Source organism: Lathyrus oleraceus, chromosome 6, assembly GCF_024323335.1.
Source record: "Lathyrus oleraceus cultivar Zhongwan6 chromosome 6, CAAS_Psat_ZW6_1.0, whole genome shotgun sequence".
NCBI lineage: Eukaryota > Viridiplantae > Streptophyta > Magnoliopsida > Fabales > Fabaceae > Lathyrus > Lathyrus oleraceus.
In genome coordinates, this window is record NC_066584.1 from 22,725,493 (window position 1) to 22,739,949 (window position 14,457).

General features: G+C 34.3%; 3 protein-coding genes across 16 annotated transcripts; all 3 read left to right on the forward strand.

Annotated features, from left to right (window-relative positions):
• The first annotated feature begins 4,530 nt into the window (after positions 1-4,530).
• Positions 4,531-4,977, forward strand: LOC127093760 (uncharacterized). The gene has a single exon (XM_051032663.1). The coding sequence runs from the start codon at positions 4,531-4,533 to the stop codon at positions 4,975-4,977; it is 447 nt and encodes a 148-aa protein (XP_050888620.1).
• An 18-nt stretch (positions 4,978-4,995) lies between these two features.
• Positions 4,996-5,469, forward strand: LOC127093761 (uncharacterized). The gene has a single exon (XM_051032664.1). The coding sequence runs from the start codon at positions 4,996-4,998 to the stop codon at positions 5,467-5,469; it is 474 nt and encodes a 157-aa protein (XP_050888621.1).
• A 4,754-nt stretch (positions 5,470-10,223) lies between these two features.
• Positions 10,224-13,968, forward strand: LOC127092077 (protein phosphatase 2C 53). 14 transcript variants are annotated; one of them, XM_051030874.1, is made up of 7 exons: positions 10,224-10,498; positions 10,592-10,685; positions 11,088-11,167; positions 11,436-12,344; positions 12,426-12,743; positions 12,838-12,943; positions 13,316-13,968. In XM_051030874.1, exons 4-7 carry the CDS (start codon positions 11,448-11,450, stop codon positions 13,648-13,650), a joined length of 1,656 nt encoding a protein of 551 aa, XP_050886831.1. In that variant the 5' UTR covers positions 10,224-10,498; positions 10,592-10,685; positions 11,088-11,167; positions 11,436-11,447; the 3' UTR covers positions 13,651-13,968. The 14 variants fall into 14 exon arrangements, with proteins under 14 accessions (XP_050886831.1, XP_050886828.1, XP_050886829.1 ...); XM_051030871.1 differs by having other exon boundaries at positions 10,592-10,682; XM_051030872.1 differs by having other exon boundaries at positions 10,225-10,498; positions 11,297-12,344.
• The last annotated feature ends 489 nt before the right edge of the window (positions 13,969-14,457 follow it).

Here is a 14,457-nt window from a genome sequence, read left to right on the forward strand (position 1 = left end):
AAAAACACAGTAACCAAATGTAGAACGTCTGGTGTCAGGACATCCACCTCAATCAGCGTCAGTGTAGAAGATAAGCTTTGTAATGGGAGACGGGGAAAGTGTAGTCCAAAATGTACGGTGCCCTGAACATAATGCAAAATGCGCTTAAGAGCAAGCATGTGTTTCGTGCGAGGGGCATGCATGTGAAGACAAACTTGTTGAACAACATATGATATATCAGGTCGAGTGAATGTGAGATACTGTAGGGGCCCTGCAAGACTCTGATACAATGAGGGATCCTCATAAGAAGTGTTGAAGGAGGTGCTGAGTTTTTGCTTGGTGTCAACAGGAGTGGTTGATGGTTTATAGGATGCCATGCCAGCATGTTCAATGATCTCTGAAGCATAAGTGCTTTGACTGAGAAATATGCCATCAGGATGACGAGATACTGCAATACTTAGAAAGTAACTTAGAGGGCCCAAATCCTTCATTGCAAACTCAGATGCTAAGAGTGACATAATTGATTGGCGGAGGACCTGAGTGGAGGTGATGAGGATGATATCGTCTACATACAGCAGAATGTAGGTCATGTCTAAACCTTGTCGATATATGAAAAGGGAATGGTCTGATGTGCTATGGCGAAAGCCAATGGTGGTGACATAGTTAGCAAAACGTTGGTACAATGCCCTAGGCGCTTGCTTGAGACCATACAATGACTTCTTCAACCGACATACATAATCTGGATGACGGAGGTCACGGAAACCCAATGGCTGATGCATGTAAACAGTCTCATGAAGATCACCATGTAAAAAGGAATTCTGGACATCCAGTTGATGAATGGGCCAGGATTTGGAGAGAGCAATGGTAAGCACTGTTCGAATGGTAGCGGGTTTCACCATGGGGCTAAAACTCTCATCACAATCCACACATGCAACCTGTGACCTGCCATCACCTACAAGACGAGCCTCATAACACTCAAAGGAGCCATAAAAAATTTTCTTATGCCTAAAAATCCACATACATCGAATAAAATTAGCATCACAAGGACGAGGAACTAAATCTCACGTCTTATTTCGAATAAGAACATCAAATTCAGATTGCATTGCGGATTTCCAATTCGGGTCTGATAAGGCTAGTTTGGGATTTTTAGGTATGAGAGAGATGGTGTGGTCAGAGTGAGAGATTGATAAGTTAAATATCGTACAGGGTTTGACAATACCTTTCATGCTTCGGGTGGTGATGGTTCGTGTAGGTGGAGGTGGATGCGATTGAATTGATGGTGGTGATGGAGAGTTTATTGTAATGGGTGTGTTGATCGAAGAGGTAGGAGATGATGATTGTTGGTTTATTGAGGGTAGTGGTTAGTCAATTGGGATTGTGGGTGTTGGTTGGTTATGTGCAACAGGTGGTGAAATTTGATTTTGCCACTGATGTATAAGGTAGGGGTGAAGGTCATCATCTAGGAATTGATAAGAGTGAGGTGAAGGGGAGTGTATCTTGGTGAAGGAAAATTGAGTTTCATCAAAGATAACATGCCTCGGAATTATTAATTTTTTATTAGACAAATCAAAAGACTTGTAACCTCTATGATTCGGCGGATAACCCAAGAAGACACACGGAGTAGAGCGGGGTTGTAACTTATGAATGGTAGATGATGGGAATAATGGATAACATAAACAACCAAAGACTCTGAGATGTCTGTAGGTGGGATCATGATGATACATGAGTTGTGTTGGTGACTGATGATGAAGTGTTTTACAGGGAATAATATTTAACAGGTAAGTTGCCATGTGGAGAGCATGATGCCAAAACGAGGGGGGAACAAAAGAATGGGCTAGCATGGTGCGTATCATATTATTAATGGTTCTTATTTTGCGTTCCGCTTTCCCATTTTGGGAGGATGTGTGGGGACAAGAGAAACGAAAAACTAGACCATGATCAGTGCAATATTTTTGAAAAAGTTCATTATTATATTCACCGTCATTGTCACATTGAAATGTTTTGACTTTTTTGCAAAAATTGAGTTTGAATGAGTTGAGTAAGTGACTTGAACGTTTCAAACACATGAGATTTTCTGCTAATAGGAAAAGTCCACAAGAAGTTTGTAAAATCATCTAAGAATAAGACATAATATTTATGACCAGTAAAACTTAAAATTGGAGACGTCCATAAATCACTATGTAAAATGTCAAAAGGCATCAAAATCGTAGTTTGAGAATCAAAAATGGCAATTTAACCCGTTTTCCTAAAACACAATAGTCATAAACAACAGAAGAATTAAAAGATTCACAACATATGAACTTATTTTTGTGAAGGGAATTCAAAACAGACACGCCAGGATGACCGAGACGACTATGCCAAAGACTGGATATGAGACTGGCAAAACTGGGAGGAGTGGTAACTGGAAAAAGATCTCCACGACTGTCACATATGAGAAGGGTGATCCCCGTCTGAAAATCAGAGACAGTAAAACCAAAAGGATCAAAGGAAACAGAAACATTATTGTCAGTGGTGAGTTGTCTCACAGAAATTAAATTTTTAAAATTTTTCGTGTTGATCTGAATAGAATATATATACATCAATGTGTAACATTTGGTCAACTATCTAATTAAGATACAACATAATTATAGAAAACTAATTATGACTAATTATAACAAAATATTCTATTCTATCAATTTGAATATTGACAGGAGAGACCAAAAGTGTGGATGAGAAATATTATGAGGATCATTCTTTGAAGAAATTTTTTTGAATGACTAAAAGTGAAAATTACAATATTTATGAGGATCAAAAACATATTTCATCCTAAATTATATTATATAAGAAGAAGAAAATACAAAAAAATAGTATGAATTAAAAATAAAATAAATTGAAGAATAATCTACAAAATATGTTATGATAAGAGAATATGCTTAGAATATATTTTTAAACTATTCATATATTATTTATTAAATATTTAAATATCAACAAATCTATAACTAGAAAATAAAAACATATGGTCACAATTCTAAATAAGATAAAAAATAAAAAATAGTTAATGTTACCACTCCATTGAGTAAGCTTGAAAACATGAATACGAGCTCAACATGTTATCAAAACATAAAAAATGTTTCAAATAAGCAATTTAACAAGTTATGAAGCAGAAGTACAAGTAAAAAAATATTAGATAAACAAAGAGGGTTGACATTAATTTAACATTTAACAAAGAAAATTTGAAGTAGGAGTAGATGTTAAAGAACAACGTGGACAAACTATGTAATTATATCATCAAATGGATGTTTTAGGTATACCTTGCATAATAATCATTAGGGTTGAACCATCGACCGGTTTCGGTCAATATCAGACTCCAAATTTAAATCTGAAGCAAATCATGGTTTCATTCTAAAAGCTCAATTTCAATTCGATTAAATCGACTTGACAGGTAAGTTGGGCGGGCTTGATCAATTTAATGTATATTGAGTTAAAACCTATTAAATAATTATTTTTTTATAAAACTCACGCATTCATTTTTTGATTTTTTTATAAAAAAATTATCAAAATTTTAGAATAGACTAAAAGAACTATTTTTTTATTATTTAAAAAAAATTATAATTACGATTTCAATATCATTTGATATTAATTTGGTCATTATCATAATTTAAATCACAAATTAAATAAAACTCAATTACATCTTGTATGTTTGGTATTTTTGTGAGTACAAAATATCATAATTAAATTATAAAAATGATAATAACATGAGAATATTTTGAACTCCATTTTTATAATGGGATGAGAATTGAATTCATAGCTCCAAAAATGGTGGAAGGGAAAGTAGAAGTGGAAATTGAGGAATCAGATGTGGAATCGGAAGTAAAGTTCTGAGAATCAACACTGATAATGTATGTCCTTGGTCGGGAATTGAGTATGAACACAGTGAAGCAGTTTATGAGTAAATTCTGGAACTTTGTCAAACTTCCAGACATGTATTATCATGAAGAAGGTTATTTCTTGTTGAAGTTTCATTCTTTCATTGAAAGATATATGGTGCTCATGAGAGATCCCTTCACCATCTAAGGTGTTCTGGTGATCCTAAAAGAGTGGAGTCTGGAGTTCAAGTTCAAGAGGGATATGTTGTGCACTCTTCCTATCTAGGTGAAGCTTCCACAACTTTCAATACATATGTGGGGTGCGAAGAGTTTGGGAAAAATTGGGAGTGCCATAGGGAAGCTGTTATTCATGGATGAATGCGCTGCTAACAAGTTCAGGGTCTCCCATGCAAGGATATTAGTGGAAATTGATGTAACACATAGGCTTAAGGAAGTGATAGTTATCAAAGACAATGAGGGAAGGAAATTCAACCAGCCTGTGGAATATGAATGGAGGCCCAAATTCTGTGATATATGTCAGAAAGTGGGACACAAATGCAACACAGAAAAACAAAAGGAGCTCAAACAATGGAAAGCTAAGGAAATAGAGAAAAAGGAAGACAACCAAGTAAAATAAGTCATGAAGGAAAACAAAACCCCTAAGATGAATGTGAGATAAAATAAGAACTTCATTAGTGAAATTATCATGTTGAATACTGTTCAAGAGAACCTTATTAGTCAGAAAGCTAAGATTATCTGGATAAAACTTGGAGATGGGAACAATGCTTTCTTTCATGCTTCCTTGAAAAGTAAGCATCAAATGAACCATGTCAAAAGTCTCAAGAACAAAGATAGGATCCTTCTGACATCTCATCATGAGCTTGAAGAGGAGATTCTGCAATTTTATGGAGACCTGGTTGGTAAGTCTAATAAGAAAATGGACAGTATTAATCTGATTGCTATGAGACATGGCCCCCACCTGAATGCTAGTCAGAGAAAGTCCCTAATTGAACATGTCATTGATCAGGAAGTGAAGTCTGCTCTTAAAGGTATTAGTGATAATACTGCTCCTGGTATAAATGGTTTTGGGGGAAAATTCTTCAAGGCCACCTGGAATACTATTAATAAGGATGTCCTCAATTCCATTAGATAATTTTTTGAGAAAGACACAATGTTGAAAGCTATCAATAGTATAGTTGTCACCCTCATTCCTAAGACTAATCAAGCTAGTATGGTAAAAGACTATAGACTTATTTCCTGCTGCACTACCATGCATAAGATTATATCCAGGATTATAACAACCAAATTGAGTAAAGTTTTGGGGAGTATAATTAATGAGAGTCAAGCTGCTTTTGTGCTAGGAAAACACATTCAAGACCATATCCTTCTGGCCAATGAGTTAATTGAGGGTTACAACATCAATGGTGGTCCTCCTAGATGTATGTTTCAAATGGACCTTCTAAAGGCCTATGATACATTGGGATGGTGTGCTTTGGAAGATATTCTAAAAGAGTTCAGCTTCCCTGACAAGTTCATAAGGTGGATTATGGTCACAATGATCACTGTTTCTTATAGATTCAAAATTAATGGTGAGACAACTAATATTCTCAAAGCCATAAGGGACCTTTTTTATTTGAAATTATGATGGAATATCTTCATAGGAGTATGAAAAGGATGAAGTATAACCCAAATTTCAACTTCCACTCAAAATGTGAGAAGCTAAGCCTTATCAATATGAGCTTTGCAGATGAATTAGTTTTGTTTGCTAGAGGAGACACCATGCCCATTAAGCCGATGATGTAGGCCTTCAAGAACTTATCTAATCCCACATGGATGGTTGTCAATCCAAATAAATGCAAGGCTTACTTTGGGAATGTGGAGAATGACATCAAGCAGAAAATAAATCATGTTAAAGAGTTTTCTGAAGGGCATATTCTTTTTAGGTATCCCTCTCTCAAGTAAGAAGTTGTTTGTTGGTCAGTGCCTGATTCTGGTAAATAAAATTTTAAGAGGATTAAGCATTGGAGTGCTAAACTCCTTAACTTTGCTGGGAGGCTTCAGCTGATTAACAATGTCCTGTTTTCCACAACCAATTATTGGTTACAATGCTCACCTCTTCCTCAAACTATTATAAAAAAGGCTTAAGTTGTATGCATATCTTTCCTATGGTCTAATAGTGACAAGATTACTCGTAAATCCCCTATTGCCTAGAACAAAGTTTGTTTGCCCAAAAAGCAAGATGGCCTAAACATTATCTCTATTGTTGAGTGGAATAAGGCTTGTATCACCAAGCTGTTATGAGACCTTTGTGGTAAGGCTGACAATCTATGAATCAAATGGATCCATAGCTATTATACCAAACAATCATGATTGTCACTATAAAAACCAACTGCTCTTGGATATTAAAAGCAATCCTTAATCAAAGATAGGTGGTGTGTCATATTGATGATTGGAAAGACATGTTATTGTAGGAAAATTTCAGTACTAGGAACATGTACTATGCCATCAAGACTCAACACCAAAATGTTGGTTGTAGGAAGGTCTTCTATGGCAACACAGGGAGACCTAGGGCTCTGTGCATTCTATAGCTTGCGTGTCATAATAGACTAGCGACAAAAGATAAATTGTGTAATTTTGGGATCTTGAATGAGGATAGTTGTTATTTTTGCAGGGATATAAAACTAATCCAACATTTAATGTTTGCTTGTGAGAAAACTAAGAAGATTTGGGAAGGGATTTTAGGCTGGATACAAGTTGATCACAAAGCTCTTAGATGGAATGGTAATTGAGTTGGATAGTGCAGCATAGCAAAGGCAAAGGGTGGCAGACATCTATTCCCAAGTGTGCCATAGCGGAAATGGTTTATGCAGTTTGGAATTATAGAAATTCTATATGTTTTAGTGGGAAGATTGATATAAATGCTATTGTTTCTAGTATAGTGGATAAAATTACTCATAGGACTTGGATGAAGCACAAACTTAGGAAATATGTTAGTGAACTTATGATGCCTTAAAGGACTAGTGGTTGTGTTGTCTTGTGGTGGCTGGATCGGTTGATCGTCGTGTTTGTTTCATTTTTAGTTTAGTAATATAATGTGTCACCCATATAGTAATAAAAGTAAATAAAATAAATATTAGTTGAGTTCGACCAGATCCAGTTTTCAACGGGTCCGAAATAATCATTCGAGTCCGATTGAAATAACTCTATACTATCCAAATTAAATAATTTGATCAATCTGTTCACACAAAAAATACAATGGATCAAATCGATTTCAATCAAACGGTTCAAATTTTTCCGTTTTAATAAACATGTCAGTGACTAGTTGTTATATTGTACTAGATTAAGGTCCGCGTGATGCATAAGATTGAGATGGATTATTTAAGTAATATTAGATTAGATTGATTTTTGTTGTCTAGTATATACAATTTTTTAATTAAGAGAATAAGATGGAGAGAGTATTAAAAAAGTACAATTTTACGTGAAACAAATGTTTGAACTATGAAAATATAAGATAAGACATTAAAATTAAAACGAAAAAATGTGAAATAAGTGTATAGAATTTATGTAGTTTTTTATTGCTTCATTTTTCACTTATCCTAACATTTTCAAGATTTTTTTTTTTATCATGATATGAATTGAATATATTACACATTTGAACAATTCAGACATTATCTAACTAATTAAAAATCTCTATTTTGTAAATTCTTGATAGTTTTAGAGTGAAATGAACATGATTGTTGAATATGTTTTTATGAATATGTTTTTGTGTAAAATATTTGAAAAAACATATTTGTTTTTTAATTTTTATGGAGTAAAACATTAGATAATGTATTTTAGGTTCGAAAAAAGTGGATAGACACATAAAAAATAATGATCAGTATATGAAAAATAAAATAAAAAACTAATTTGTAGAATATAGATAATGGTGTTTTTTAAAAAATAATTATGAATTGAACGTTACACATTATACTAAAAAGAATATTAAAAAGTTTATATAGAGAAGTTTGAAAAAATCTCATATCAAATTTTAATTGATGTGGTATAAAAGATGACGAATTATCAATAAACTAATATGTGGCTCATAATTAATATATTATAATATATAATAGATTTCTATTAATAGTAGTAGAAGATTATTTTTTAGTATTACCTCCATTCCTATTTATAAGAGAAAATTTTCTTTTTAAATTCATTGAATGATCAATGTTTATGGACTGTATCATGGATAAGATATATTGATTATTCAAATAATCTAAAAAATCAACTTTCTTTTATAAATAAGACCTAATTTTTTAAAAATCACTTTTAACTTTCAGAAGTCATGAATTGTTATTTCAATGTACATGTTTAACTAATGTGTGATGTAGGAATTTCTCAACAATTTTTTATTTGTGCATTTAAATTCATGTCACCTTTCCTTTGATTAGTGAGTGGAGGTGGAGATTTTTATCGGAGAAGGAAGCAGTTTGGTCCAAGCTTTTTTATTTTAAGTATGGTGATGGAATGTCGAGTTTAGTTGGGATTGAGACGTCTCGGTCGTCAAAGAATTTGTTGCTATGGTGGTGGAATGTGAAGGCGGTGTGTAACTTTTTAAAGTTGATGGTCAATTGTGGTTTCTCAATAGCATGTCTTGTAAGTAGCAAAGTGGTGTGACAATTAATTTTTTTCGGACCATTGTTGGTTAGGTGCGACTCCGTTAAAGGAGTTTCTTCCGCTTGTATATGAAGCTTGCTCAACTTCCACATCTAAAGTTACGGGTATGGGGTTTTGGTTGGATTCTTGTCGGCAATGGGATGCGGGAATTAATGAGTTTTCTCTTTATGGAGAGGTTGGAGATCAATGGTGATTTTTATTTCAATTTTGAGGGATGTTGACGAGACTGATAAAGTTGTGTGGTGGAGAAATAACGATGGTTTTCAGGGAAAAATAACTATAGGGAGATTTATGAGTTGAAGTCTCATAACTATAGGGAGATTTATGAGTTGAAGTCTCAAAACTTGATTTTGGATGAGGAGAGTTTGTTAGCGTTGAGTCGGGTTTGAAAAGCAAATGTTCAGAGCAAGTTGAAGTTATTTGGTTGGAGGCATATTTAGAATAATCTTCCTTTCAGATGTGAGTTTTGTAATAGATGAATGACGCATGTGTTGAGTGAAATTTTGCCAGTTTAACGATCTGGTGGAAGAATCGAGTGTCCACTTGTTCTTTTCGTGCAATAGAACTAATGCAGCTTGGGGGCTATTTTGCAATGTGTGGGTGGTGATTCCATGATCGAGGTCGTAACGGATGGTGCACTGGTTGATTTTTCAGTAATTCAGCGGTGGATTCAGTTTGAAGAAAAGTTGTGTTGCTTCATAAATTCTTTTCTTTTTATTTTCTTTTAGTTGTTAGTTTGTTGGTGTGCGTGGTTAAGTTAGAGCAAAGTAGTTTTTAATGGTGAAACTTTGTCTTTGATTAAATCTTTAGATTGTGATTGATTTTCTATTTTGTCGAAAGACCGAGTTGATTTAGTTAAGTTTAGAACTTTAATCTTAAAAAGGATGTTGGTGTGTAATTCTTTGTTGGTGGGAGTTGTCTTTGTTCCTCCTTTTTCTGTTGTTAGTTTCTTCTTGTATTGGGTTGTTCCTTACTTTGTTTAATACAATTTGCTTATAATTTTTTTTTAAAACTATCTAGTTCCATTTATTACAACAACTTTTTTTTCTTCATATTACATTTGCTTTTGCCTTTACCTAGACGTTGATGTTTCTTTCAAAAATGATACGAAACTTAACTCAAATATCAAATTGCTTCATCATATGAATGTCTACATTTAAAAATTAGCTTTTTAATTTGTCAAAACTTCACACAAAATATTTACTTCCTAATGTTTACTATATATTTTTGTCAAAAACTAAAAATCATCATTAACAAATTGAAGAATTATACAATTACAAATTATTTTTAAGAAAAGAAAAAATAATGAAAGAGACTATAACATAAACTCAGTATTACAAGTTGAAACTTTATTTAACAATGGAGTTATGTTACATGATAATAACATGATTCGTAATTCGTTTTAAAACTTCACATAAGTTTTCTTCGATAACTGATGCATACATTCACATATTTTATGTATTAGTGATTGTTTGATTAATATCAAAAAATTTAAATTTAAATGTTATATTTTAAATTATAATTAAAAATTAAAAATTATATTTTTTTAATCATCAGATCTTAATTAAACGATCATCAATTTCCATAATCTACATTCCACAATATATCATATATCAATATAGAGATGGAAGGATGAAAAAGCCAACACATGATCATATAATGGATTGATGAGTGGAGAAGCTTTAATATGCTCTTCAAGATTTGACATGTGTCCACTCTCTTCCTTCTCTCTCACTACACACTCTCTCTACTACTCTAAAACTCACCTAAAAAAAACTTTCCTTTAAATTATTGTCACTTTCTCTCAAACCATTTTCATATTCTCACCTATAAATAACATTAACACTTTCATTAATTACTAAAATACAATTTTATATGTCATCTTTCTCATCCTTTAGCCATCCACACATCACTACTCAGCTATGCATATCATAATCATCCTATATTATATTCATATATTATTCAATCAAAGAAAACAACATAACTGAGCTGTTACCATTTAATGGGTCAAGAATATTAAAGTAAGCAAAAAAACAAACAACTATGTCTTTTTTATTTTATTTTAAGGTTAATTAATGATGCTATGTTACTTTTTCCCATTTCATGGGTTTCAGGTGTCAATGTGAGAAGAAGCAACAAGAGAGAGAAGAGAAAAGATAGTTGGAGAAGTGAAGGAACCAGACCCTACACCGTTGACAAAATTAGGTAGTAGTAGTCACTACTGACACTTTTTCTTACTAGTTTGTTTTGGTTTTTCTCTTTTTCTTGATTGATTTGATTTTGTAATAATAATAATAATAATAATAATAATAATAATGACTATGGAGATTGCTAGTCTGTGATGTGTTGCCTCAGATCCAGGCAACTCAAAGTGGAAAAAGGTGTTATCCTTTTAAGGTTTTCTTGTGATTCTTGAGATTTTGCACTTTTTCTGGTTTTTTCTCATGACTTGTTTGTTCTTTCTTGTGTTTGCAGATAAGGGTTGTTGTTATTGTTGTTGTTGTTTTCATACCCTTTTTAAATTTGTCTCTTTTTAATTGGTGGGGTTTAGTTTTCTTGAGTGCAATTTGTTTTCATGTAGATAAAGTTTGTATTTTTAAATGTTTTCAGGTTGTTTTCGTTGTTCTTCCTATAGGTGACAAAGGTAGACAGAGGAGAGTTGTGAAAAGAAGTTGATTATGCTTGAATAGGTTAGTGGCAATAAGTTTGAACTCCTTATTGTTGACCAGATCTGATTACTTCAATTCTGTTTCAGCAATCTTGTAGCTAGTTCATGCTTTGTAGATTGATTGAACTTCGGTTCGTATTTTGTCGTATAGGGTCTCCTTAGGAATGGAAAATGTTACTTTTCAGATTTTAGGATCGTTTTCAATCAGAAAAACATGTGATCAATTAGTTGAAACATGAAAGGTTTTGTGATATCAAAGGGGTGGGAGGTTAACTTTTTGTTTTATCTAGATAGGGATTTCAATGGAAGAGTTGTTGTATGTGGTTACCGTGCTATTACGAGTAGGTAACTTTGTCTGCGATAACTCGGTCATAGCTATACTCATGGATGTATCCAGATTTAAGGTAATGGCAGATGCAGGGTCGTTGTCTAATTCTGTAACTAAGGTTTCCACCGAGAATGTTGTAGGTTCGGACTATAGTCGTAATAGTGGTGGCAATTTGGATGTTGAAATAGGTGTTGCGGAAGTCACGCCACCGGAATTGGATATGGAAGGAGAAAATCTCATATCCCCAAATAAAAGTGATTTGGTTTCTAGTGATGTAGCGATGGTTCCAGAAAGCGAGGAGGATGATTCGTTATCATTGGAAGGTGAACAATTTATTGATAGCTCGTGTTCTCTATCGGTTGTCAGTGAGAACAGTAGTATAGGTGGAGAAGAGTTCATTGCTTCTGATGCTACTTCAGAAGTTGGGACACCGCGTTCGGTATACGTAGAGAAAACTGTCGGTCCTGTCAATATTGTTGCTCACGCCGCTGATTTGGGGGAGTCGAATGTTGACACGGATATCATGAGTGAATCTCTTGCCATGGCAGTGAGTCTTGACCAAGAGATTGGAGTTGGGTCGGACCATAAGCCTACTACAGTTGTTGTTGATCATCAGCTGCCTCAGGAAGAGGGAACGAGTGTAACCGTTGTCCGAAGTGTTTTTGAATTGGACTATACCCCGTTATGGGGATTCATATCGTTATGTGGAAGAAGACCTGAAATGGAAGACGCATTTGCAACTGTTCCTCAGTTTTTGAAGATTCCCATTCAGATGTTGATTGGTGATCGAGTACCTGACGGAATAAACCGTTGTTTTAGGCCGCAAATGACTCATTTCTTCGGAGTATATGATGGCCATGGTGGCTCTCAGGTAAAATCTAGTTATCTTGTGTTAATTGATTTTAGCTTTCTCTGAATCTTCCTTCAAGTAGAGATTGGTTTTCTCGTTCAGGTGGCAAATTATTGTCGCGAACGCATCCATATGGCCTTGGCCGAGGAAATAGAATTCGTCAAGGAAGGTTTAATCAACGGAAGTACCGTGGATAGTTGCCAAGATCAGTGGAAAAAGGCATTCACCAACTGTTTCTTGAAGGTTGATGCTGAAGTTGGAGGAACAGCTAATAATGAAGCTGTTGCGCCAGAAACTGTCGGTTCCACTGCAGTTGTTGCTCTAATATGTTCATCTCATATCATAGTTGCAAATTGTGGCGATTCAAGAGCCGTTCTTTGCCGCGGCAAAGAACCAATGGCGTTATCAGTGGACCATAAAGTAAGCTGCTTCTAAAATATTTTGGATCTCCTTTAAAAATTTTAAACTAATAATTGGTGTTTTTATTACTTTTGTTTTTGTTTTGATATGCTAGCCGAACCGAGAAGATGAATATGCTAGAATTGAAGCAGCCGGAGGAAAAGTGATACAATGGAACGGTCATCGTGTATTTGGTGTTCTTGCAATGTCAAGGTCTATTGGTATGTACTTCGTAATCATAAATTTTACTTTATTTGAGTTTTGTTTGAATTGTATTCTGTAAAGTACGGACTCCGACTCCGACACATGACATGCACGAGCATGTCAACATTGCTGACACAAAAAACACAGAATCCAGACACCGGCACATGTCTGACACAGGGACACGCCGAATGATAGATGTGTCTATGCTTCGTAGGTTGTACCTTTTATTGGTAGTCCTTTAGGAAATTAGTTAGAGTGTGTGAGTTGAGACGATTTGGAACACCTCATTGGCTACCATTGCTATCTTAATATTTCTGATGATGGAAACTTCGCAGTCATACCGAATAGAAGATGTAACAATTTGTGCTTACTTTGGCTGTGATTTTCAGGTGACAGATATTTGAAACCATGGATTATTCCGGAACCAGAAGTTCAATTCATTCCTCGTGCGAAAGAAGACGAATGTCTCATTCTAGCCAGCGACGGTCTATGGGATGTGATGACAAACGAAGAGGTCTGCGACCTAGCTCGAAAACGAATACTTCTCTGGTACAAGAAAAACGCCTCAGAACTACCCTCAGAAAGGGGAGACACGAGTGATCCCGCCGCACAAGCAGCAGCAGAGTTCCTCTCAAATCGCGCTCTTCAAAAAGGAAGCAAAGACAACATAACCGTGATAGTCGTGGATCTGAAACCTCAACGAAAGTATAAGAACAAGACATGATGATTTCAAGGTTGTTTGAAGACTATTATTGTACTATAGAAGCATAATATAATCATCCAATATAGTTTTTTGGCCATTAATTTTTCACAAGGGCATTCATCTTCTCTGTACTATAATACATCTTACATTGAACTCAACTAATTAAGAGTCTACATCCTATGTAAATTTAGCTGCTTATTGTAGGGATGATATCCAATTCCATTGACATCTTTTAGCATATTGTATTCATTAGTATGTCTCCGAGTACAAAGGCTCTGTGAGGCATTACTTGAATGTTATTGTAGCATGTGTGTTTATAAAGCAGTAACTAATTTGTAAGTGCTTTTTGGTTTTGTATTACACTCTAACATGTTTGTTTGTTTTGTTACCAATTCATCTTAGTTTTAATTTAGATGGAGAGAGGAGCTTGGTTATATCTTAAAAGCAAAATTTGAGACGAGAACGTATACAAATTCTCAGCAAAATTCAACATTTTTTTACTAACTAGCTTATAAAATAATAGACAATACAAAAATAAATGGAAATTTCGTCTTAATTGCGATTCGTCCAAATTTGCTGTATTTGAGTTGCCTTTGCTATAGTCTACAATACTTTCATTATGTTGAGTGCAAAGAAGGTGTATTTAGTCTCACATGGTTTAAAGATATATTATGTTCGATGTTTATAAATCTTTGACGGTCTTTACCTTACAAGTTGGACGAATTATATTCAAATCACAAGTCTAAAATGATATAAGAGTAAGTTCGAAATCTGTTGGGCTGCTCTCTCCCTTACAAACACATATCTTCTGAGCATAAAACAATGCTT

Bases quoted from the DNA above. Each gene is read 5' to 3' on its own strand.
- LOC127093760 (XM_051032663.1), top strand. From the start codon at position 4,531: ATGTTGAATACTGTTCAAGAGAACCTTATTAGTCAGAAAGCTAAGATT.
- LOC127093761 (XM_051032664.1), top strand. From the start codon at position 4,996: ATGTTGAAAGCTATCAATAGTATAGTTGTCACCCTCATTCCTAAGACT.
- LOC127092077 (XM_051030874.1), top strand. From the start codon at position 11,448: ATGGAAGAGTTGTTGTATGTGGTTACCGTGCTATTACGAGTAGGTAAC. The intron at 12,744-12,837 runs GTAAGCTGCTTC...TTGATATGCTAG, and splicing joins CGTTATCAGTGGACCATAAA to CCGAACCGAGAAGATGAATA. The intron at 12,944-13,315 runs GTATGTACTTCG...TGTGATTTTCAG, and splicing joins TGCAATGTCAAGGTCTATTG to GTGACAGATATTTGAAACCA.